The sequence below is a fragment of the Petromyzon marinus genome, unplaced genomic scaffold (genome assembly GCF_048934315.1).
Source record: "Petromyzon marinus isolate PM22_M1 ecotype Great Lakes invasive population unplaced genomic scaffold, UKy_Petmar_22M1.pri1.0 PM_Scaffold_127, whole genome shotgun sequence".
Taxonomy (NCBI): Eukaryota; Metazoa; Chordata; class Hyperoartia; order Petromyzontiformes; family Petromyzontidae; genus Petromyzon; species Petromyzon marinus.
The window spans coordinates 103,571-130,790 of record NW_027423088.1 but is presented as its reverse complement, the minus strand read 5'-3'; the positions used below and the strand labels follow the sequence as shown (position 1 = coordinate 130,790).

The window sequence follows — 27,220 nt, the reverse complement described above, 5'->3', positions numbered from 1 at the left end:
TCTATCTGTGTGTGTCTATCTGTGTGTCACTGTGTGTGTCTATCTGTGTGTGTCTATCTGTGTGTGTCTATCTGTGTGTCACTGTGTGTGTCTATCTGTGTGTCTATCTGTGTGTGTCTATCTGTGTGTCTATCTGTGTGTGTCTATCTGTGTGTGTCTATCTGTGTGTCACTGTGTGTGTCTATCTGTGTGTCTATCTGTGTGTGTCTATCTGTGTGTGTCTATGTGTGTGTGTCTATCTGTGTGTGTCTATCTGTGTGTGTCTATCTGTGTGTCACTGTGTGTGTCTATCTGTGTGTGTCTATCTGTGTGTCACTGTGTGTGTCTATCTGTGTGTCTATCTGTGTGTGTCTATCTGTGTGTCTATCTGTGTGTGTCTATGTGTGTGTGTCTATCTGTGTGTGTCTATCTGTGTGTCACTGTGTGTCACTGTGTGTGTGTGTCTGTGTGTCTATCTGTGTGTCTATCTGTGTGTCACTGTGTGTCACTGTGTGTGTGTGTCTGTGTCTATCTGTGTGTCACTGTGTGTGTGTCTGTGTGTCTGTGTCTATCTGTGTGTCTATCTGTGTGTGTCTATCTGTGTGTCTATCTGTGTGTGTCTATCTGTGTGTGTCTATCTGTGTGTGTCTATCTGTGTGTGTCTATCTGTGTGTGTCTATCTGTGTGTCTATCTGTGTGTGTCTATCTGTGTGTGTCTATCTGTGTGTGTCTATCTGTGTGTCACTGTGTGTGTCTATCTGTGTGTGTCTATCTGTGTGTGTCTATCTGTGTGTCACTGTGTGTGTCTATCTGTGTGTCTATCTGTGTGTGTCTATCTGTGTGTCTATCTGTGTGTGTCTATGTGTGTGTCTATCTGTGTGTGTCTATCTGTGTGTCACTGTGTGTGTCTATCTGTGTGTCTATCTGTGTGTGTCTATCTGTGTGTCTATCTGTGTGTGTCTATGTGTGTGTGTTTATCTGTGTGTGTCTATCTGTGTGTGTCTATCTGTGTCACTGTGTGTGTCTATCTGTGTGTGTCTATCTGTGTGTGTCTATCTGTGTGTCACTGTGTGTGTCTATCTGTGTGTCTATCTGTGTGTGTCTATCTGTGTGTCTATCTGTGTGTGTCTATGTGTGTGTGTCTATCTGTGTGTGTCTATCTGTGTGTCACTGTGTGTGTCTATGTGTGTGTGTCTATCTGTGTGTGTCTATCTGTGTGTCACTGTGTGTCACTGTGTGTGTGTCTGTGTGTCTATCTGTGTGTCTATCTGTGTGTCACTGTGTGTCACTGTGTGTGTGTCTGTGTCTATCTGTGTGTCACTGTGTGTGTGTCTGTGTCTATCTGTGTGTGTCTATCTGTGTGTGTCTATCTGTGTGTGTCTATCTGTGTGTGTCTATCTGTGTGTGTCTGTGTCTATCTGTGTGTGTCTATCTGTGTGTGTGTGTCACTGTGTGTGTGTGTCTGTGTGTCTGTGTATATCTGTGTGTCACTGTGTGTGTGTCTGTGTGTCTGTGTCTATCTGTGTGTCTATCTGTGTGTCACTGTGTGTGTCTATCTGTGTGTGTCTATCTGTGTGTCTATCTGTGTGTGTCTATATGTGTGTCACTGTGTGTGTCTATCTGTGTGTGTCACTGTGTGTGTGTCTATCTGTGTGTGTCTATCTGTGTGTGTCTATCTGTGTGTGTCTATCTGTGTGTCTGTGTGTCTGTGTGTCTATCTGTGTGTGTCTATCTGTGTGTGTCTATGTGTGTGTGTCTATCTGTGTGTGTCTATCTGTGTGTGTCTATCTGTGTGTCTATCTGTGTGTCACTGTGTGTGTGTGTCTGTGTGTCTGTGTCTATCTCTGTGTGTCTATCTGTGTGTGTCTATCTGTGTGTGTCTATCTGTGTGTGTCTATCTGTGTGTCACTGTGTGTGTGTGTCTGTGTGTCTGTGTCTATCTGTGTGTCACTGTGTGTGTGTGTCTGTGTCTATCTGTGTGTCACTGTGTGTGTGTCTGTGTGTCTGTGTCTATCTGTGTGTGTCTATCTGTGTGTGTCTATCTGTGTGTCTATCTGTGTGTGTCTATGTGTGTGTCTATCTGTGTGTCTATCTGTGTGTGTCTATCTGTGTGTCTATCTGTGTGTGTCACTGTGTGTGTCTATCTGTGTGTCTGTGTCTATCTGTGTGTCTATCTGTGTGTGTCTATCTGTGTGTGTCTATCTGTGTGTGTCTATCTGTGTGTGTGTGTCACTGTGTGTGTGTCTGTGTGTCTATCTGTCTGTGTGTCTATCTGTGTGTGTCTATGTGTGTGTGTCTATCTGTGTGTGTCTATCTGTGTGTGTCTATCTGTGTGTGTCTATGTGTGTGTGTCTATCTGTGTGTCACTGTGTGTGTGTGTCTCTGTGTGTGTCTATGTGTGTGTGTCTATCTGTGTGTGTCTATCTGTGTGTCACTGTGTGTGTGTGTCTGTGTCTATCTGTGTGTCACTGTGTGTGTCTGTGTGTCTGTGTCTATCTGTGTGTGTCTATCTGTGTGTGTCTATCTGTGTGTGTCTATCTGTGTGTGTCTATCTGTGTGTCACTGTGTGTGTGTCTGTGTGTCTGTGTCTATCTGTGTGTGTCTATCTGTGTGCGTCTATCTGTGTGTCACTGTGTGTGTGTCTGTGTCTATCTGTGTGTGTCTATCTGTGTGTGTCTATCTGTGTGTGTCTGTCTGTGTGTCTATCTGTGTGTCACTGTGTGTCACTGTGTGTGTGTCTATCTGTGTGTGTCTATCTGTGTGTCTATCTGTGTGTGTCTATCTGTGTGTGTCTATCTGTGTGTGTCTATCTGTGTGTGTCTATCTGTGTGTGTCTATGTGTGTGTGTCACTGTGTGTGTGTATCTGTGTGTCTGTGTCTATCTGTGTGTCACTGTGTGTGTGTCTGTGTGTGTGTCTATCTGTGTGTGTCTATCTGTGTGTGTGTGAGTCTGTGTGTGTCTTTGTGTGTCTGTGTGTCTGTGTCTGTGTGTGTCTGTGTGTGTGTCTGTGTGTGTCTGTGTGTCTGTGTCTGTGTGTGGGGAGCGGTAGTGTAGTGGTTAGCGCTACGCTGCGCTATGAACCTGGCGACCCGGGTTCGATTCCCGCTCACGGCCTACACCAGTGACGATTATCTGAACCGGTCCCGGGCCTCCCCTAGGTCGACTCAGCCTCAAATGAGTACCTGGTGCGGTGTGTAAACATCGTCACTGGGGAGACAAAGGCGGTCGGGCGTGGTGCTGGCCACCCACCCCCTCGTGTACCGTTCCGGCCTTCATAGGTGCTCGCTAACAGCACTTGCCCCTACAGTCTGTTACAGGCTATATGGGGGATCTTTGTCTTTGTCTTTGTGTGTGTCTGTGTGTGTGTGTCTGTGTGTGTGTCTGTGTGTGTGTCTGTGTGTGTGTGTGTGTCTGTGTGTGTGTATCTGTGTGTCTGTGTCTATCTGTGTGTCACTGTGTGTGTGTGTCTATCTGTGTGTGTCTATCTGTGTGTGTCTATCTGTGTGTCACTGTGTGTGTCTATCTGTGTGTGTCTATCTGTGTGTGTCTATCTGTGTGTGTCTATCTGTGTGTCACTGTGTGTCACTGTGTGTGTGTGTCTCTGTGTGTGTCTGTGTGTGTGTGTCTATCTGTGTGTGTCTATCTGTGTGTGTCTATCTGTGTGTGTCTATCTGTGTGTCACTGTGTGTCACTGTGTGCGTGTGTGTGTGTATCTGTGTGTCACTGTGTGTGTGTCTGTGTGTGTGTGTCTATCTGTGTGTGTCTATCTGTGTGTGTCTATCTGTGTGTGTCTATCTGTGTGTGTCTATCTGTGTGTGTCTGTGTGTCACTGTGTGTGTGTGTGTGTATCTGTGTGTCACTGTGTGTGTGTCTGTGTGTGTGTCTATCTGTGTGTGTCTATCTGTGTGTGTCTATCTGTGTGTGTCTATCTGTGTGTCACTGTGTGTCACTGTGTGTGTGTGTGTATCTGTGTGTCACTGTGTGTGTGTCTGTGTGTGTGTCTATCTGTGTGTGTCTATCTGTGTGTGTCTATCTGTGTGTGTCTATCTGTGTGTGTCTGTGTGTCACTGTGTGTCACTGTGTGTGTGTGTGTGTATCTGTGTGTCACTGTGTGTGTGTCTATCTGTGTGTGTCTATCTGTGTGTGTCTGTGTCTGTGTCTATCTGTGTGTCTATCTGTGTGTGTCTATCTGTGTGTGTCTATCTGTGTGTCTATCTGTGTGTGTCTATCTGTGTGTCTGTGTCTATCTGTGTGTCTATCTGTGTGTCTATCTGTGTGTGTCTATCTGTGTGTCACTGTGTGTCACTGTGTGTGTGTCTGTGTGTCTGTGTGTGTGTCTATCTGTGTGTGTCTATCTGTGTGTGTCTATCTGTGTGTGTCTCTGTGTGTGTCTGTGTGTGTGTGTCTATCTGTGTGTCTATCTGTGTGTCTATCTGTGTGTGTCTATCTGTGTGTGTCTATGTGTGTGTGTCTATCTGTGTGTGTCTATCTGTGTGTATCTGTGTGTCACTGTGTGTGTGTCTGTGTGTCTGTGTCTATCTGTGTGTCTATCTGTGTGTGTCTATCTGTGTGTCACTGTGTGTGTGTCTGTGTCTATCTGTGTGTGTCTATCTGTGTGTGTCTATCTGTGTGTGTCTGTCTGTGTGTCTATCTGTGTGTCACTGTGTGTCACTGTGTGTGTGTGTCTATCTGTGTGTGTCTATCTGTGTGTCTATCTGTGTGTGTCTATCTGTGTGTCTATCTGTGTGTGTCTATCTGTGTGTGTCTATCTGTGTGTGTCTATGTGTGTGTGTCACTGTGTGTGTGTGTATCTGTGTGTCTGTGTCTATCTGTGTGTCACTGTGTGTGTGTCTGTGTGTGTGTCTATCTGTGTGTCTCTGTGTGTGTCTGTGTGTGTGTGTCTATCTGTGTGTGTCTATCTGTGTGTGTCTATCTGTGTGTGTCTATCTGTGTGTCACTGTGTGTCACTGTGTGTGTCTCTGTGTGTGTCACTGTGTGTGTGTCTATCTGTGTGTCACTGTGTGTGTCTATCTGTGTGTGTCTATCTGTGTGTCTATCTGTGTGTGTCTATCTGTGTGTGTCTATCTGTGTGTGTCTGTGTGTCTGTGTCTATCTGTGTGTGTCTATCTGTGTGTGTCTATCTATGTGTCTATCTGTGTGTCTATCTGTGTGTGTCTATCTGTGTGTATCTGTGTGTCACTGTGTGTGTGTCTGTGTGTCTGTGTCTATCTGTGTGTCTATCTGTGTGTCTATCTGTGTGTCTATCTGTGTGTGTCTATCTGTGTGTGTCTATCTGTGTGTGTCTATCTGTGTGTGTCTATCTGTGTGTGTCTATCTGTGTGTCATTGTGTGTCACTGTGTGTGTGTGTGTGTGTCTGTGTCTATCTCTGTGTCACTGTGTGTGTGTGTGTGTATCTGTGTGTGTCACTGTGTGTGTGTGTCTATCTGTGTGTGTCTATGTGTGTGTGTCTATGTGTGTGTCTATGTGTGTGTGTCTATCTGTGTGTGTAGATGCTAAGCAGTGGCTGTGGCTCCTCCTCCTGGCGCCAGCCCTGATGCTGGTGGCCGACGTTTCGTGCTGCGTCTCCCGCAGGAGGGGAGTCACAGCCCAGGTGGGGCGTTCGCTGTGCCGGGGCCGCGGAGACTCCGGACAGAGAGACAAAGTGACAAACAGGTAGACAGAGACACGGGCAGAGAGACACGGGGAGAGAGACACGGGGAGAGAGACACGGGGAGAGAGGGGAGAGAGAGAGACACGGGGAGAGAGACACGGGGAGAGAGACACGGGGAGAGACACGGGGAGAGAGACAAAGTGACAAACAGGTAGACAGAGACACGGGCAGAGAGACACGGGGAGAGAGAGAGACACGGGGAGAGAGACACGGGGAGAGAGACACGGGGAGAGAGGGGAGAGAGAGACACGGGGAGAGAGACAAAGTGACAAACAGGTAGACAGAGACACGGGCAGAGAGACACGGGGAGAGAGACACGGGGAGAGAGACAAAGTGACAAACAGGTAGACAGAGACACGGGCAGAGAGACACGGGGAGAGAGACACGGGGAGAGAGACACGGGGAGAGAGGGGAGAGAGAGAGACACGGGGAGAGAGACACGGGGAGAGAGACACGGGGAGAGACACGGGGAGAGAGACAAAGTGACAAACAGGTAGACAGAGACACGGGCAGAGAGACACGGGGAGAGAGAGAGACACGGGGAGAGAGACACGGGGAGAGAGACACGGGGAGAGAGGGGAGAGAGAGACACGGGGAGAGAGACAAAGTGACAAACAGGTAGACAGAGACACGGGCAGAGAGACACGGGGAGAGAGACACGGGGAGAGAGACAAAGTGACAAACAGGTAGACAGAGACACGGGCAGAGAGACACGGGGAGAGAGGGGAGAGACACGGGGAGAGAGACACGGGGAGAGAGACACGGGGAGAGAGAGACACGGGGAGAGAGACACGGGGAGAGAGACACGGGGAGAGAGAGAGACGGGGAGAGAGAGACACGGGGAGAGAGAGACACGGGGAGAGAGACACGGGGAGAGAGACACGGGGAGAGAGAGACACGGGGAGAGAGACACGGGGAGAGAGACACGGGGAGAGAGAGAGACACGGGTAGAGAGAGACACGGGGAGAGAGACACGGGGAGAGAGAGAGACACGGGTAGAGAGAGACACGGGGAGAGAGACACGGGGAGAGAGAGAGACACGGGGAGAGAGACACACGGGGAGAGAGAGATACGGGGAGAGATAGAGACACGGGGAGAGAGAGAGACACGGGGAGACAGAGACACGGGGAGAGAGACACGGGGAGAGAGAGACACGGGGAGAGAGAGACACGGGGAGAGAGACACGGGGAGAGAGAGACACGGGGAGAGAGAGACTCCGGACAGAGAGACAAAGTGACAAACAGGTAGACAGAGACACGGGCAGAGAGACACGGGGAGAGAGAGAAACGGGGAGAGAGACAAAGTGACAAACAGGTAGACAGAGACACGGGCAGAGAGACACGGGGAGAGAGGGGAGAGAGGGGAGAGAGAGACACGGGGAGAGAGACACGGGGAGAGAGAGACACGGGGAGAGAGACACGGGGAGAGAGACACGGGGAGAGAGAGAGACACGGGGAGAGAGAGACACGGGGAGAGAGACACGGGGAGAGAGAGAGACACGGGTAGAGAGAGACACGGGGAGAGAGACACGGGGAGAGAGAGAGACACGGGGAGAGAGAGAGACACGGGGAGACAGAGACACGGGGAGAGAGACACGGGGAGAGAGAGACACGGGGAGAGAGAGACACGGGGAGAGAGACACGGGGAGAGAGAGACACGGGGAGAGAGAGACTCCGGACAGAGAGACAAAGTGACAAACAGGTAGACAGAGACACGGGCAGAGAGACACGGGGAGAGAGAGAAACGGGGAGAGAGACAAAGTGACAAACAGGTAGACAGAGACACGGGCAGAGAGACACGGGGAGAGAGGGGAGAGAGGGGAGAGAGAGACACGGGGAGAGAGACACGGGGAGAGAGACACGGGGAGAGAGAGACACGGGGAGAGAGAGACACGGGGAGAGAGACACGGGGAGAGAGAGACACGGAGAGAGAGACACGGGGAGAGAGACACGGGGAGAGAGGGGAGAGAGAGACACGGGGAGAGAGACACGGGGAGAGAGAGACACGGGGAGAGAGACACGGGGAGAGAGACACGGGGAGAGAGGGGAGAGAGACACGGGGAGAGAGTGAGAGAGAGACACGGGGAGAGAGACACGGGGAGAGAGAGACACGGGGAGAGAGAGACACGGGGAGAGAGGGGAGAGAGACACGGGGAGAGAGACACGGGGAGAGAGGGGAGAGAGACACGGGGAGAGAGACACGGGGAGAGAGACACGGGGAGAGAGACACGGGGAGAGAGAGACACGGGGAGAGAGACACGGGGAGAGAGAGACACGGAGAGAGAGACACGGAGAGAGAGACACGGGGAGAGAGACACGGGGAGAGAGACACGGGGAGAGAGGGGAGAGAGAGACACGGGGAGAGAGACACGGGGAGAGAGAGACACGGGGAGAGAGACACGGGGAGAGAGACACGGGGAGAGAGACACGGGGAGAGAGGGGAGAGAGACACGGGGAGAGAGTGAGAGAGAGACACGGGGAGAGAGACACGGGGAGAGAGAGACACGGGGAGAGAGGGGAGAGAGACACGGGGAGAGAGACACGGGGAGAGAGGGGAGAGAGACACGGGGAAAGAGACACGGGGAGAGAGACATGGGGAGAGAGACACGGGGAGAGAGACACGGAGAGAGAGACACGGGGAGAGAGGGGAGAGAGAGAGACACGGGGAGAGAGAGAGACACGGGGAGAGAAAGACTCCGGACAGAGAGACAAAGTGACAAACAGGTAGACAGAGACACGGGGAGAGAGACACGGGGAGAGAGAGACACAGGGAGAGAGAGACACGGGGAGAGAGACAAAGTGACAAACAGGTAGACAGAGACACGGGCAGAGAGACACGGGGAGAGAGACACGGGGAGAGAGAGACACAGGGAGAGAGAGACACGGGGAGAGAGACACGGAGAGAGAGACACGGGGAGAGAGACGCGGAGAGAGAGTGAGAGAGAGACACGGGGAGAGAGACAGGGAGAGAGAGAGAGAGACACGGGGAGAGAGAGACACGGGGAGAGAGACAAAGTGACAAACAGGTAGACAGAGACACGGGGAGAGAGACACGGGGAGAGAGACACGGAGAGAGAGACACGGGGAGAGAGACACGGGGAGAGAGACACGGGGAGAGAGAGACACGGGGAGAGAGACAAAGTGACAAACAGGTAGACAGAGACACGGGGAGAGAGACACGGGGAGAGAGACACGGGGAGAGAGAGACACAGGGAGAGAGAGACACGGGGAGAGAGACAAAGTGACAAACAGGTAGACAGAGACACGGGCAGAGAGACACGGGGAGAGAGACACGGGGAGAGAGAGACACAGGGAGAGAGAGACACGGGGAGAGAGACAAAGTGACAAACAGGTAGACAGAGACACGGGGAGAGAGACACGGGGAGAGAGACACGGGGAGAGAGAGACACAGGGAGAGAGAGACACGGGGAGAGAGACAAAGTGACAAACAGGTAGACAGAGACACGGGGAGAGAGACACGGGGAGAGAGACACGGGGAGAGAGACACGGAGAGAGAGAGACACGGGGAGAGAGACACGGAGAGAGAGACACGGGGAGAGAGAGACGCAGGGAGAGAGAGACACGGGGAGAGAGACAAAGTGACAAACAGGTAGACAGAGACACGGGGAGAGAGACACGGGGAGAGGGAGACACGGGGAGAGAGACAAAGTGACAAACAGGTAGACAGAGACACGGGCAGAGAGACACGGGGAGAGAGACACGGAGAGAGAGGGGAGAGAGAGACACGGGGAGAGAGAGACACGGGGAGAGAGACACGGGGAGAGAGGGGAGAGAGAGACACGGGGAGAGACACGGGGAGAGAGAGACACGGGGAGAGACACGGGGAGAGAGAGACACGGGGAGAGAGACAAAGTGACAAACAGGTAGACAGAGACACGGGCAGAGAGAGCCACGGGGAGAGAGACACGGGGAGAGAGACACGGGGAGAGAGAGACACGGGGAGAGAGACAAAGTGACAAACAGGTAGACAGAGACACGGGGAGAGAGACACGGGGAGAGAGAGACACGGGGAGAGAGACAAAGTGACAAACAGGTAGACAGAGACACGGGGAGAGAGACACGGGGAGAGAGACACGGAGAGAGAGGGGAGAGAGAGACACGGGGAGAGACACGGGGAGAGAGAGACACGGGGAGAGAGACACGGGGAGAGAGAGACAGAGAGAGACACGGGGAGAGAGACACGGGGAGAGAGACATGGGGAGAGAGAGACACGGGGAGAGAGAGACACGGGGAGAGACACGGGGAGAGAGACATGGGGAGAGAGAGACACGGAGAGAGAGGGGAGAGAGACACGGGGAGAGAGAGACACGGGGAGAGAGACACGGGGAGAGAGACACGGGGAGAGAGACACGGAGAGAGAGAGAGACACGGGGAGAGAGAGACACGGGGAGAGAGACACGGGGAGAGAGGGGAGAGAGACACGGGGAGAGAGAGACACGGGGAGAGAGAGACACGGGGAGAGAGAGACACGGGGAGAGAGACACGGGGAGAGAGAGACACGGGGAGAGACACCAGGAGAGAGAGACACGGGGAGGGAGACACGGGGAGAGAGAGACACAGGGAGAGAGGGGAGAGAGACACGGGGAGAGAGAGAGACACGGGGAGAGAGAGACACGAGGAGAGAGACACGGATAGAGAGAGAGAGACACGGGGAGAGAGAGAGACACGGGGAGAGACAGAGACACGGGGAGAGAGACACGGGGAGAGGGACACGGGGAGAGAGACACGGGGAGAGAGACACGGGGAGAGACACGGGGAGAGAGAGACACGGGGAGAGAGACACGGGGAGAGAGAGACACGGGGAGAGAGAGAGACACGGGGAGAGAGAGACACGGGGAGAGAGAGACACGGGGAGAGACACGGGGAGAGAGAGACACGGGGAGAGAGACACGGGGAGAGAGAGACACACGGGGAGAGAGGGCAGAGAGAGACACGGGGAGAGAGACACGGGGAGAGAGAGACACGGGGAGAGAGAGACACGGGGAGAGAGAGAGACACGGGGAGAGAGGGGAGAGAGACACGGGGAGAGAGAGAGACACGGGGAGAGAGAGAGACACGGGGAGAGAGAGACACGGGGAGAGAGAGACACGGGGAGAGAGAGACACGGTGAGAGAGAGAGACACGGGGAGACAGGGGAGAGAGAGATACACGGGGAGAGAGACACGGGGAGAGAGACACGGGGAGAGAGACACGGGGAGAGAGAGACACGGGGAGAGAGACACGGGGAGAGGGAGACACGGGGAGAGGGAGACACGGGGAGAGAGAGAGACACGGGGAGAGAGAGACACGGGGAGAGAGAGAGACACGGGGAGAGAGGGGAGAGAGAGAAACACGGGGAGAGAGAGACACGGGGAGAGACACGGGGAGAGAGAGACACGGGGAGAGAGAGACACGGGGAGAGAGACACGGGGAGAGAGAGACACGGGGAGAGAGGGGAGAGAGAGACACGGGGAGAGAGAGACATGGGGAGAAAGAGACACGGGGAGAGAGGGGAGAGAGAGACACGGGGAGAGAGAGACGCGGGGAGAGAGAGACACGGGGAGAGAGGGGAGAGAGAGACACGGGGAGAGAGACACGGGGAGAGAGAGACACGGGGAGAGAGGGGAGAGAGACACGGGGAGAGAAAGACACGGGGAGAGAGACACGGGGAGAGAGAGACGGGGAGAGAGAGACACGGGGAGAGAGAGACACGGGGAGAGAGGGGAGAGAGAGAAACGGGGAGAGAGAGAGACACGGGGAGAGACACGGGGAGAGAGAGACACGGGGAGAGAGACACGGGGAGAGAGAGACACGGGGAGAGAGGGGAGAGAGACACGGGGAGAGAGACACGGGGAGAGACACGGGGAGAGAGAGACACGGGGAGAGAGAGAGACACGGGGAGAGACACGGGGAGAGACACGGGGAGAGAGAGACACGGGGAGAGAGAAACGGGGAGAGAGAGACACGGGGAGAGAGAGACACGGGGAGAGAGAGACACGGGGAGAGACACGGGGAGAGAGAGACACGGGGAGAGAGACAAAGTGACAAACAGGTAGACAGAGACACGGGCAGAGAGAGCCACGGGGAGAGAGACACGGGGAGAGAGACACGGGGAGAGAGAGACACGGGGAGAGAGACAAAGTGACAAACAGGTAGACAGAGACACGGGGAGAGAGACACGGGGAGAGAGAGACACGGGGAGAGAGACAAAGTGACAAACAGGTAGACAGAGACACGGGGAGAGAGACACGGGGAGAGAGACACGGAGAGAGAGGGGAGAGAGAGACACGGGGAGAGACACGGGGAGAGAGAGACACGGGGAGAGAGACACGGGGAGAGAGAGACAGAGAGAGACACGGGGAGAGAGACACGGGGAGAGAGACATGGGGAGAGAGAGACACGGGGAGAGAGAGACACGGGGAGAGACACGGGGAGAGAGACATGGGGAGAGAGAGACACGGAGAGAGAGGGGGAGAGAGACACGGGGAGAGAGAGACACGGGGAGAGAGACACGGGGAGAGAGACACGGGGAGAGAGACACGGAGAGAGAGAGAGACACGGGGAGAGAGAGACACGGGAGAGAGACACGGGGAGAGAGGGGAGAGAGACACGGGGAGAGAGAGACACGGGGAGAGAGAGACACGGGGAGAGAGAGACACGGGGAGAGAGACACGGGGAGAGAGAGACACGGGGAGAGACACCAGGAGAGAGAGACACGGGGAGGGAGACACGGGGAGAGAGAGACACAGGGAGAGAGGGGAGAGAGACACGGGGAGAGAGAGACACGGGGAGAGAGAGACACGAGGAGAGAGACACGGATAGAGAGAGAGAGACACGGGGAGAGAGAGAGACACGGGGAGAGAGAGACACGGGGAGAGAGAGACACGGGGAGAGACACGGGGAGAGAGAGACACGGGAGAGAGACACGGGGAGAGAGAGACACACGGGGAGAGAGGGCAGAGAGAGACACGGGGAGAGAGACACGGGGAGAGAGAGACACGGGGAGAGAGAGACACGGGGAGAGAGAGAGACACGGGGAGAGAGGGAGAGAGACACGGGGAGAGAGAGAGACACGGGGAGAGAGAGAGACACGGGGAGAGAGAGACACGGGGAGAGAGAGACACGGGGAGAGAGAGACACGGGGAGAGAGAGAGACACGGGGAGAGAGGGGAGAGAGAGAGACACGGGGAGAGAGACACGGGGAGAGAGACACGGGGAGAGAGACACGGGGAGAGAGAGACACGGGGAGAGAGACACGGGGAGAGGGAGACACGGGGAGAGGGAGACACGGGGAGAGAGAGAGACACGGGGAGAGAGAGACACGGGGAGAGAGAGAGACACGGGGAGAGAGGGGAGAGAGAGAAACACGGGGAGAGAGAGACACGGGGAGAGACACGGGGAGAGAGAGACACGGGGAGAGAGAGACACGGGGAGAGAGACACGGGGAGAGAGAGACACGGGGAGAGAGGGGAGAGAGAGACACGGGGAGAGAGAGACATGGGGAGAAAGAGACACGGGGGAGAGGGGAGAGAGAGACACGGGGAGAGAGAGACGCGGGGAGAGAGAGACACGGGGAGAGAGGGGAGAGAGAGACACGGGGAGAGAGACACGGGGTGAGAGAGACACGGGGAGAGAGGGGAGAGAGACACTGGGAGAGAAAGACACGGGGAGAGAGACACGGGGAGAGAGAGACGGGGAGAGAGAGACACGGGGAGAGAGAGACACGGGGAGAGAGGGGAGAGAGAGAAACGGGGAGAGAGAGAGACACGGGGAGAGACACGGGGAGAGAGAGACACGGGGAGAGAGACACGGGGAGAGAGAGACACGGGGAGAGAGGGGAGAGAGAGACACGGGGAGAGAGAGACACGGGGAGAGAGAGACACGGGGAGAGAGGGGAGAGAGACACGGGGAGAGAGAGACACGGGGAGAGAGGGGAGAGAGAGACATGGGGAGAGAGAGACACGGGGAGAGAGAGACACGGGGAGAGAGAGAGACACGGGGAGAGACACGGGGAGAGACACGGGGAGAGAGAGACACGGGGAGAGAGACACGGGGAGAGAGAGACACGGGGAGAGAGAGACACGGGGAGAGAGAGACACGGGGAGAAAGAGACACGGGGAGAGAGGGGAGAGAGAGACACGGGGAGAGAGAGACACGGGGAGAGAGAGACACGGGGAGAGAGGGGAGAGAGAGACACGGGGAGAGAGAGACACGGGGAGAGAGGGGAGAGAGAGACATGGGGAGAGAGACACGGGGAGAGAGAGACACGGGGAGAGAGGGGAGAGAGACACGGGGAGAGAGAGACACGGGGAGAGAGACGGGGAGAGAGAGACACGGGGAGAGAGAGACACGGGGAGAGAGGGGAGAGAGACACGGGGAGAGACACGGGGAGAGAGAGACACGGGGAGAGAGAGACACGGGGAGAGAGGGGAGAGAGACACAGGGAGAGACACGGGGAGAGAGAGAGAGACACGGGGAGAGAGAGAGACAGGGGAGAGAGAGACACGGGGAGAGAGAGAGACACGGGGGAGAGAGAGACACGGGGAGAGAGAGACACGGGGAGAGAGAGAGACACGGGGAGAGAGGGGAGAGAGAGAGACACGGGGAGAGAGACACGGGGAGAGAGACACGGGGAGAGAGACACGGGGAGAGAGAGACACGGGGAGAGAGACACAGGGAGAGGGAGACACGGGGAGAGAGAGAGACACGGGGAGAGAGAGACACGGGGAAAGAGACACGGGGAGAGAGAGAGACACGGGGAGAGAGGGGAGAGAGACACACGGAGAGAGAGAGACACGGGGAGAGAGGGGAGAGAGACACGGGGAGATAGAGACGGGGAGAGAGAGACACGGGGAGAGAGAGACACGGGGAGAGAGACACGGGGAGAGAGAGACTCCGGGCAGAGAGACAAAGTGACAAACAAGTAGACAGAGACACGGGGAGAGAGACACGGGGAGAGAGAGACACGGGGAGAGACACGGGGAGAGAGAGACACGGAGAGAGAGAGACACGGGGAGAGAGGGGAGAGAGAGACACGGGGAGAGAGAGAGACACGGGGAGAGAGAGAGACATGGGGAGAGAGACACGGGGAGAGAGAGACGGGGAGAGACACGGGGAGAGAGACACGGGGAGAGAGAGAGAGACACGGGGAGAGAGAGACACGGGGAGAGAGAGAGAGAGAGACACGGGGAGAGAGAGACATGGGGAGAGAGAGAGAGACACGGGGAGAGAGGGGAGAGAGAGAGACACGGGGAGAGAGAGACACGGCGAGAGAGAGAGACACGGGGTGAGAGAGAGACACGGGGAGAGAGAGACACGGGGAGAGAGACACGGGGAGAGAGACACGGGGAGAGAGAGAGACACGGGGAGAAAGACACAGGGAGAGAGACACGGGGAGAGAGACACGGGGAGAGAGAGACACGGGGAGAGAGACACGGGGAGAGAGAGACACGGGGAGAGAGCGACACGGGGGGAGAGACACGGGGAGAGAGACACGGGGGGAGAGACACGGGGGAGAGAGACACGGGGGGAGAGAGACATGGGGAGAGAGACACGGGGAGAGAAACATGGGGAGAGAGAGACACGGGGAGAGAGAGACATGGGGAGAGAGACATGGGGAGAGAGACACGGGGAGAGAAACATGGGGAGAGAGAGACACGGGGAGAGAGAGACACGGGGAGAGAGATACGGGGAGAGAGAGAGACACGGGGAGAGAGACACGGGGAGAGAGACACGGGGAGAGAGTGACACGTGGAGAGAGACACGGGGAGAGAGAGAGACACGGGGAGACAGACACGGGGAGACAGACACGGGGAGAGAGTTGAGTATTGAATGTCCATGTCTCTGTGTCTCTGTGTCTCTCTGTTTTCTCACCCTGTGTCTCTGTGTGTGTCTCTGTCTCTGTGTGTGTCTCTGTGTGTCTGTCTCTGTTTCTCTGTCTCTGTCTCTGTGTGTCTCTGTCTCTGTGTCTCTGTCTCTCTCTGTCTCTGTCTCCACGTGTCTCTGTATCTCTGTCTCTCTGTGTCTACACGTGTCTCTCTGTGTCTCCACGTGTCTCTGTGTCTCTGTCTGTGTCTCCACGTGTCTCTCTGTCTCCACGTGTCTCTCTGTCTCTGTGTCTCCACGTGTTTCCACGTGTCTCTGTGTCTCTCTGTGTCTCTCTGTGTATCTGTGTCTCTGTGTCTCTGTCTCTGTGTCTCTGTCTCTGTGTCTCTGTCTCCACGTGTCTCTGTGTCTCTGTCTGTCTCCACGTGTCTCTCTGTCTCCACGTGTCTCTCTGTCTCCACGTGTCTCTGTGTCTCCACGTGTCTCCACGTGTCTCTCTGTGTCTCTCTGTGTCTCTGTGTCTCTCTGTGTCTCTGTGTCTCTGTGTCTCTGTCTCCACGTGTCTCTGTGTCTCTGTCTGTGTCTCCACTTGTCTCTCTGTCTCCACGTGTCTCTCTGTCTCCACGTGTCTCTGTGTCTCCACGTGTCTCCACGTGTCTCTGTGTCTCTCTGTGTCTCTCTGTGTCTCTGTGTCTCTGTGTCTCTGTCTCTGTGTCTCTGTCTCCACGTGTCTCTGTCTCTGTGTCTCTGTGTCTGTCTCTCTGTGTCTCTGTCTCTCTCTGTCTCTGTGTCTCTCTGTGTCTCTGTGTCTCTGTGTCTCTGTCTTCACGTGTCTCTGTCTCTGTGTCTCTGTCTCTGTGTGTCTCTGTCTCTGTGTGTCTCTCTGTGTCTCTGTGTCTCTGTCTCTCTGTCTCCACGTGTCTCTGTCTCTGTCTCTCTGTCTCCACGTGTCTTTGTGTCTCTGTGTCTCTGTCTCTGTGTGTCTCTGTGTCTCTGTCTCTGTGTCTCTGTCTCTCTCTGTCTCTGTCTCCACGTGTCTCTGTGTCTCTGTCTCTCTGTGTCTCCACGTGTCTCTCTGTGTGTCTCCACGTGTCTCTGTGTCTCTGTCTCTGTGTCTCTGTCTCTGTGTCTCTGTTTGTCTCTGTGTGTCTCCACGTGTCTCCACGTGTGTCTCTGTGTCTCTGTGTCTCTGTCTCTGTGTCTCTGTCTCTGTGTCTCTGTGTGTCTCCACGTGTCTCCACGTGTCTCTCTGTGTCTCTGTGTCTCTGTGTCTCTGTGTCTCTGTCTCTGTGTCTCTGTGTGTCTCTGTCTCCACGTGTCTCTCTGTCTCTGTCTCTGTGTCTCTCTGTGTCTCTGTCTCTGTGTCTCTGTGTCTCTGTGTGTCTCTCTGTGTCTCTGTCTCCACGTGTCTCTGTGTCTCTGTGTGTGTCTCTGTCTCCACGTGTCTCTGTGTCTCTCTGTGTCTCTCTGTCTCTCTCTGTCTCTCTGTGTGTCTCTGTCTCTGTCTCTGTGTCTCTGTCTCCACGTGTCTCTCTGTGTGTCTCTGTGTGTCTCTGTGTCTCCACGTGTCTGTGTCTCTCTGTGTCTCTCTGTCTCTGTCTCTGTGTGTCTCTCTGTGTCTCTGTGGCCACGTGTCTCTCTGTGTCTCCACGTGTCTCCACGTGTCTCTGTGTCTCTCTGTGTCTCTATCTCCACGTGTCTCCACGTGTCTCTGTCTCTGTGTGTCTCTGTCTCTCTCTGTCTCTGTGTCTCTGTCTCTGTGTCTCTGTCTCTCTGTGTCTCTCTCTCTGTCTCTCTGTGTCTCTCTGTCTCTCTGTGTCTCTGTCTCTCTCTCTGTCTCTCTGTGTCTCTCTGTCTCTCTGTGTCTCTGTCTCTCTCTCTGTCTCTCTGTGTCTCTGTCTGTGTCTCTCTCTGTCTCTCTGTGTATCTCTCTCTGTCTCTCTGTGTCTGTCTCTCTGTGTCTCTGTCTCTCTCTCTGTCTCTCTGTCTCTGTCTCTGTGTGTCTCTGTCTCTGTGTCTCTCTCTGTCTCCACGTGTCTCTGTGTCTCTGTCTCTGTGTCTCTGTCTCCGCGTGTCTCTGTGTGTCTCCACGTGTCTCCACGTGTCTCTGTCTCTCTCTGTCTCTCTGTGTCTCCACGTGTCTCTGTGTGTCTCCACGTGTCTCTGTGTCTCTGTCTCAGTTTGTTCGTCGCCGTGGGACGAAACGAAGTCGCTGAGAAGAACTCAGAGCCACTGGCCAACATCGAGTAAACTGTACACCACACTGTACACAGCACTGTACACAGCACTGTACATAGCACTGTACACATCACTGTACACAATACAGCACACAGTACAGTACACAACACTGCACACTGCACTGTACACCGCACTGTACACAATACAGTACACAGTACAGTACATCGCGCCGCAGAAAGAACTGTACACAATACAGTACACAATACAGTACACAACACAGCACACTGTACAGTACACAATACAGTACACGTTACAGTACAGTGCGCGCGGCACGGCACTGTACACTACACAGCACACCACACTGTACACACCGGCACACTGTACATCACACATCACACTACACTGTATATTACACATCACACTACACTGTATATCACACTACACTGTACACACCACACACTGTACATCACACCACACTGTACATCACACCCACACTGTACACACCACACACTGTACATCACACACTACACTGTACGCACCACCACACACTGTACATTACACATGACACTACACTGTACACACCCACACACTGCACATCACACATGACACTACACTGCACACACCACACACTGTACATTACACACCACACTACGCTGTACATTACACATCGCACTACACTGTACATTACACATGACACTACACTGTACACACCACACACTGTACATTACACATCACACTACACTGTACATTGCACAGAACACTACACTGTACATTGCACATGACACTACACTGTACATCCCATACACACTGCACATTACACACCACACTACACTGTACATTACACATCACACTACACTGTACATTGCACATGATACTGCACAGTACACACCACACACTGTACATTACACACCACACACACTGCACATCACACACCACACTACACTGTACATTACACATAACACTACACTGTACACACCACACACACTGTACATTACACACCACACTACACTGTACGGTACACACCACACTGCACTGTACATACAAATGACACTACACTGTACACACCACACACACTGTACATTACACATCACACTACACTGTACATTACACATGGCACTACACTGTATACACCACACACTGTGCATCACACATCACACTACACTGTACATTGCACAGAACACTACACTGCACATTACACGTAACACTACACTGTACATACCACACACACTGCACATTACACACCACACTACACTGTACGTTACACATCACACTACACTGTACATTTACACATGACACTACACTGTACACACCACACACTGTACATCACACACCACACTACACTGTACATTGCACAAAACACTACACTGTACATTACACATAACACTACACTGTACATACCACACACACTGCACATCACACATCACACTACACTGTACATTGCACACCACACTACACTGTACATTACACATGATACTACACTGTACATACCACACACTATACATCACACATCACACCACACTGTAGATTGCACAGAACACTACACGGTACACACCACAAACACTGCACTGTACATACCACACACACTACACTGTACATACCACACACACCACACTGTACATCACACACCACACTACACTGTACATACCACACACCACACTGCACATACCACACACACCACACTACACTGTACACACCACACACACCACACTGTACATACCACACACACTACACTGTACATACCACACACACCACACTGTACATACCACACACACCACACTGTACACACACACCACACTACACTGTACATACCACACACATGCACATGGGGAATTGTGGTGACCTCTCTCCCCCCTCTCCACCCCCCTCTCTCCACCCCCCCTCCCCCTCCTCCCTCTCCCCCCTCACCCCCTCCCCCCCCTCCACCCCCCCCCTCTCCCTCCCACCCTCTCCCCCCCCTCTCTCCCCCCCCCCTCTCCACCCCTCTCCACCCCCCCTTTCCCTCCCCTCTCTCCCCCTCCGCCCCCCCCCCCCCCCTCTCTCCCCTCCCTCTCCCTCCCCCCTCTCCACCCCCCCTCCACCCCCCTCTCCTCTCCCCCCTCTCCCCCTCACCCCCCCACCCCTCCCCTCCACCCCCTCCCTCACCCACCCCCCTCTCTCCCCCCCTCACCCCCCCCCCCTTTCCCTCCCCTCTCTCCCCCTCTCCCCCCCTCACCCACCCCCTCACCCACCCCCTCCCCCCTCCACCCCCTCCCTCACCCACCCCCCCCTCTCTCCCCTCCCTCCCACCCATCCCCCCCCCTCCACCCCCCTCTCCCTCCCCCCCTCCACCCCCCTCTCCCTCCCCCTCACCCCCCCTCCACCCCCCCCCCCCCCCCAGGATGTGTGCTCCCTTCTCTCTCCCCGTGGACTCTCCCCGGATGAACTCCTCCAGAGTCGCCCACGACGACAGGGGTCCAAACTCCACCCCATCGCCTCCACCATCACCAACACCATCATCGCCTCCACCATCACCTCCACCATCACCTCCATCACCTCCATCACCTCCACCACATTCAACACCATCACTGTCACCAACAACACTGTCACCACCAACACAAACACCAACATTCTCCAGCTTCCAGTGATGGGGAAAACATCATCACCTTCACCATCATCACCACCATCACCACCATCATCACCATCACCACCATCACCTCCACCATCACCAACACCATCATCGCCTCCACCATCACCTCCACCATCGCCTCCATCACCTCCATCACATTCAACACCATCATCACTGTCACCACCATCACTGTCACCACCAACACAGACATCAACATTCTCCAGCTTCCAGTGATGGGGAAAACATCATCACCTTCACCATCATCACCACCATCACCACCATCATCACCATCACCACCATCACCTCCACCATCACCAACACCATCATCGCCTCCATCATCACCTCCACCATCACCTCCATCACCTCCACCACATTCAACACCATCATCACTGTCACCGCCAACACAGACACCAACATTCTCCAGCTTTCAGTGATGGGGAAAACATTATCATCATCATCATCATCACCATCACCACCTCCACCATCACCTCCATCACCTCCATCACCACCATCACCTTCACCATAATCACCATCATCACCACCATCATCAACACCTCCACCATCACCAACACCATCATCGCCTCCATCATCACCTCCACCATCACCTCCATCACCTCCACCACATTCAACACCATCACCACTGTCACCGCCAACACAGACACCAACATTCTCCAGCTTCCAGTGATGGGGAAAACATCATCATCATCACCACCATCAACACCATCACCAACACCATCATCACCTCCACCATCACCTCCACCATCACCTCCATCACCTCCACCACATTCAACACCATCATCACTGTCACCACCATCACTGTCACCGCCAACACAGACACCAACATTCTCCAGCTTCCAGTGATGGGGAAAACATCATCATCAACATCATCACCATCATCACCTCCACCATCATTACCTCCACCATCACGTCCACCATCACCAACACCATCATCACCAACATCATCATCACCTCCACCATCACCTCCATCACCTCCATCACCACCACCATCATCACTGTCACCACCAACACAGACACCAACATTCTCCAGCTTTCAGTGATGGGGAAAACATTATCATCGTCATCATCACCATCACCTCCACCATCATTACCACCTCCACCACCAACACCATCACCTCCATCACCACCATCACCATCAACACCACCATCACCAACACCATCATTACCTCCATCATCACCTCCACCATCACCTCCATCACCTCCATCACATTCAACACCATCACTGTCACCGCCAACACAGACACCAACATTCTCCAGCTTCCAGTGATGGGGAAAACATTATCATCATCATCATCACCATCACCTCCACCATCATTACCACCTCCACCACCAACACCATCACCTCCATCACCACCATCACCATCAACACCACCATCATCACCACCATCACCATCAACACCACCATCATCACCATCATAACCATCATCACCACCATCACCTCCACCATCATTACCTCCACCATCACCTCCACCATCACCTCCATCACCTCCACCACATTCAACACCATCATCACTGTCACCACCAACACAGACACCAACATTCTCCAGCTTTCAGTGATGGGGAAAACATCATCATCACCATCATCACCATCATCACCTCCACCATCATTACCTCCACCATCACCTCCACCATCACCTCCATCACCTCCACCACATTCAACACCATCATTACTGTCACCACCAACACAGACACCAACATTCTCCAGCTTCCAGTGATGGGGAAAACATCATCACCACCATCAACATCGCCTCCATCATCACCATCATCATCACCATCAACACCATCACCACCATCACCACCATCACCATCAACACCACCATCATCACCACCATCACCATCAACACCACCATCATCACCATCATAACCATCATCACCACCATCACCTCCACCATCATTACCTCCACCATCACCTCCACCATCACCTCCATCACCTCCACCACATTCAACACCATCATCACTGTCACCACCAACACAGACACCAACATTCTCCAGCTTTCAGTGATGGGGAAAACATCATCATCACCATCATCACCATCATCACCTCCACCATCATTACCTCCACCATCACCTCCACCATCACCTCCATCACCTCCACCACATTCAACACCATCATTACTGTCACCACCAACACAGACACCAACATTCTCCAGCTTCCAGTGATGGGGAAAACATCATCACCACCATCAACATCGCCTCCATCATCACCATCATCATCACCATCAACACCATCACCACCATCACCACCATCACCATCAACACCACCATCATCACCACCATCACCATCAACACCACCATCATCACCATCATAACCATCATCACCACCATCACCTCCACCATCATTACCTCCACCATCACCTCCACCATCACCTCCATCACCTCCACCACATTCAACACCATCATCACTGTCACCACCAACACAGACACCAACATTCTCCAGCTTTCAGTGATGGGGAAAACATCATCATCACCATCATCACCATCATCACCTCCACCATCATTACCTCCACCATCACCTCCACCATCACCTCCATCACCTCCACCACATTCAACACCATCATTACTGTCACCACCAACACAGACACCAACATTCTCCAGCTTTCAGTGATGGGGAAAACATCATCACCATCATCACCACCATCACCTCCACCATCACCTCCATCACCTCCACCACATTCAACACCATCATCACTGTCACCACCAACACAGACACCAACATTCTCCAGCTTTCAGTGATGGGGAAAACATCATCATCATCACCATCATCATCACCATCACCATCACCACCACCATCATCACTGTCACCACCAACACAGACACCAACATTCTCCAGCTTTCAGTGATGGGGAAAACATCATCACCATCACCACCATCATTACCACCATCATCATCACCACCATCACCTCCATCACCTCCATCACATTCAACATCATCACTGTCACCACCAACACAGACACCAACATTCTCCAGCTTTCAGTGATGGGAAAAACATCATCACCATCACCACCATCATTACCACCATCATCATCACCATCACCTCCACCATCACCTCCATCACCTCCATCACCACCTCCATCACCATCATCACTGTCACCACCAACACAGACACCAACATTCTCCAGCTTTCAGTGATGGGGAAAACATCATCATCACCATCATCACCATCATCACCTCCACCATCATTACCTCCACCATCACCTCCACCATCACCTCCATCACCTCCACCACATTCAACACGATCATTACTGTCACCACCAACACAGACACCAACATTCTCCAGCTTTCAGTGATGGGGAAAACATCATCATCATCATCACCATCATTACCACCTCCACCATCATCATCACCACCATCAACACCATCGCCACCATCATCATCATCACCATCGCCTCCATCATCACCATCATCATCACCTCCACCATAACCTCCATCACCTCCATCACATTCAACACCACCATCACTGTCACCACCAACACAGACAACAACATTCTCCAGCTTCCAGTGATGGGGAAAACATCATCATCATCATCACCACCATCATTACCACCATCATCATCATCACCATCACCATCACCTCCACCATCACCACCACCATCATCACCACCATCATCATCATCACCACCACCATCACCACCATCATCATCATCACCACCAACACCATCACCACCACCAACACCATCACCTCCACCATCACCAACACCATCATCGCCATCAACACCTCCACCATCACCTCCATCACCTCCACAACATTCAACACCATCATCACTGTCACCACCATCACTGTCACCACCAACACAGACAGCAACATTCTCCAGCTTCCAGTGATGGGGAAAACATTATCATCATCATTACCATCAACACCATCACCTCCACCATCAACACCATCATCGCCTCCACCATCACCATCATCACCTCCACCATCACCATCACCACCATCATCATTACCACGTCCACCATCACCACCATCACCACCACCATCATCACCACCGTCACGTTCAACACCATCACCACCATCATCATCACCACCTTCACCATCATCACCATCATCACCACCTCCACCACCATCACTGTCATCACCATCACTGTCACCAACATTCTCCAGCTTCCAGTGATGGGGAAAACATCATCACCATCATCATCACCATCACCTCCACCATCATTACAACCTCCACCATCACCACCATCACCACCATCACGTTCAACACCATCACCTCCATCATCACCATCATCATCACCACCACCATCACCATCACCTCCACCATCACCACCATCACCTCCACCATCAACACAATCATCGCCTCCACCATCACCTCCACCATCACCTCCATCAACATCACATCCACCATCACCATCACGTTCAACACCATCACCACCACCTCCATCACTGTCACCACCAACACAGACACCAACATTCTCCAGCTTCCAGTGATGGGGAAAACATCATCATCATCATCACCACCATCATCACCATCACCACCATCATCACCATCATCACCATCACCATCACCAACACCATCATCATCATCATCACCTCCACCATCAACACAATCATCGACTCCACCATCACCTCCACCATCACCTCCACCATCACCTCCACCACCATCACTGTCACCACCAACACAGACACCAACATTCTCCAGCTTCCAGTGATGGGGAAAACATCATCATCACCATCGACTCCACCATCAACATCATCATCACCATGACCATCACCTCCACCATCACCATCACCACCATCATCATCACCACCATCATCACCATCACCACCATCATCACCACCACCACCATCATCACCATCATCATCACCACCATCATCACCATCACCACCATCATCACCATCACCACCATCATCACCATCATCATCATCACCACCAACACCATCGCCTCCACCATCACCTCCACCATCACGTTCAACACCATCACCACCATCACCATCAACACCATCAACACCATCACCATCATCACTGTCACCACCAACACTGTCACCAACATTCTCCAGCTTCCAGTGATGGGGAAAACATCATCATCATCACCATGACCATCACCTCCACCATCACCATCACCTCCACCATCATTACCACCTCCACCATCACCACCATCACCACCATCACGTTCAACACCATCACCTCCATCATCACCATCATCATCACCACCACCACCATCACCATCACCATCACCTCCACCATCACCACCATCACGTTCACCATCACCATCATCACCATCGCCTCCACCACCTCCATCACCTCCACCATCATCACCTCCACCATCATCATCACTGTCACCACCAACACTGTCACCAACATTCTCCAGCTTCCAGTGATGGGGAAAACACCATCACCTCTACCATCACCTCCACCATCACCATCACCATCACCTCCACCATCATTACCACCTCCACCATCACCACCATCACCACCATCACGTTCAACACCATCACCTCCATCATCACCATCATCATCACCACCACCATCACCATCACCTCCACCATCACGTTCACCATCACCATCATCACCATCGCCTCCACCATCACCTCCACCACCTCCATCACCTCCACCATCATCACCTCCACCATCATCACTGTCACCACCAACACTGTCACCAACATTCTCCAGCTTCCAGTGATGGGGAAAACACCATCACCTCTACCATCACCATCACCACCATCACTATCGCCTCCACCATCAACACCATCACCACCATCACGTTCAACACCATCACCACCATCACCACCACCATCACTGTCACCACCAACACTGTCACCAACATTCTCCAGCTTTCAGTGAGGGGGAAAACATCATCATCACCATCACCACCATCATCACCATCACCATCACCACCATCATCATCATCACCATCACCATCAACACCACCACCATCACTGTCACCACCATCACCATCACCACCACCATCACCACCACCATCACCATCAACACCATCACCACCATCACCACCACCATCACTGTCACCACCAACACAGACACAAACATTCTCCAGCATCCAGTGATGGGGAAAACATCATCATCAACATCACCACCATCACCTCCACCATCACCTCCACCATCACCTCCATCACCACCTCCATCATCATCACTGTCACCACCATCATCATCACCATCATCACCATCGCCTCCATCACCACCTCCACCACCATCACATTCAACACCATCACTGTCACCACCAACACAGACACCAACATTCTCCAGCTTCCAGTGATGGGGAAAACATCATCACCATCACCATCATCATCACCATCATCATCATCACCATCACCACCATCACCACCACCATCATCACCACCATCATCATCATCAACATCATCATCACCATCGCCACCATCATCATCACCATCACCAACACCATCATCACCACCATCACCACCATGACCACCATCACTGTCACCACCAACACAGACACCAACATTCTCCAGCTTCCAGTGATGGGGAAACCATCATCATCATCATCACCATCACCTCCATCATCACCATCATCACCATCACCTCCATCATCACCATCACCACAATCATCACCATCATCACCATCATCATCACCATCATCATCACCATCATCACCATCACCTCTACCATCACCATCATCACCATCACCACCATCGCCTCCACCATCACCTCCACCATCACCTCCACCATCACCTCCATCACCACCTCCACCATCATCACTGTCACCACCAACACAGACACCAACATTCTCCAGCGTCCAGTGATGGGGAAAACATCATCACCATCATCATCACCATCACCTCCACCATCATTACCACCTCCACCATCACCACCATCACCACCATCACGTTTAACACCATCACCTCCATCATCACCATCATCATCACCACCACCATCACCATCACCTCCACCACCACCACCATCACCACCACCATCATCGCCTCCACCATCACCTCCACCATCACCTCCATCACCACCATCACCACCTCCAC

At 53.6% G+C, this 27,220-nt stretch overlaps 1 protein-coding gene across 1 annotated transcript in view; it reads left to right on the top strand.

The window, feature by feature from the left end:
* Positions 1 to 22,389, top strand: part of LOC116937023 (neural cell adhesion molecule 1-like) — a 94,169-nt gene extending 71,780 nt beyond the window's left edge. Inside the window, exons 5-7 of the mRNA XM_076063459.1 lie at positions 5,492 to 5,654; positions 17,657 to 17,722; positions 20,086 to 22,389. Of these exons, the coding sequence (XP_075919574.1) occupies positions 5,492 to 5,654; positions 17,657 to 17,722; positions 20,086 to 20,278 (422 nt within the window). The 3' untranslated portion in view covers positions 20,279 to 22,389. The remainder of the gene's footprint in view (positions 1 to 5,491; positions 5,655 to 17,656; positions 17,723 to 20,085) is intronic.
* Positions 22,390 to 27,220: the final 4,831 nt, after the last annotated feature.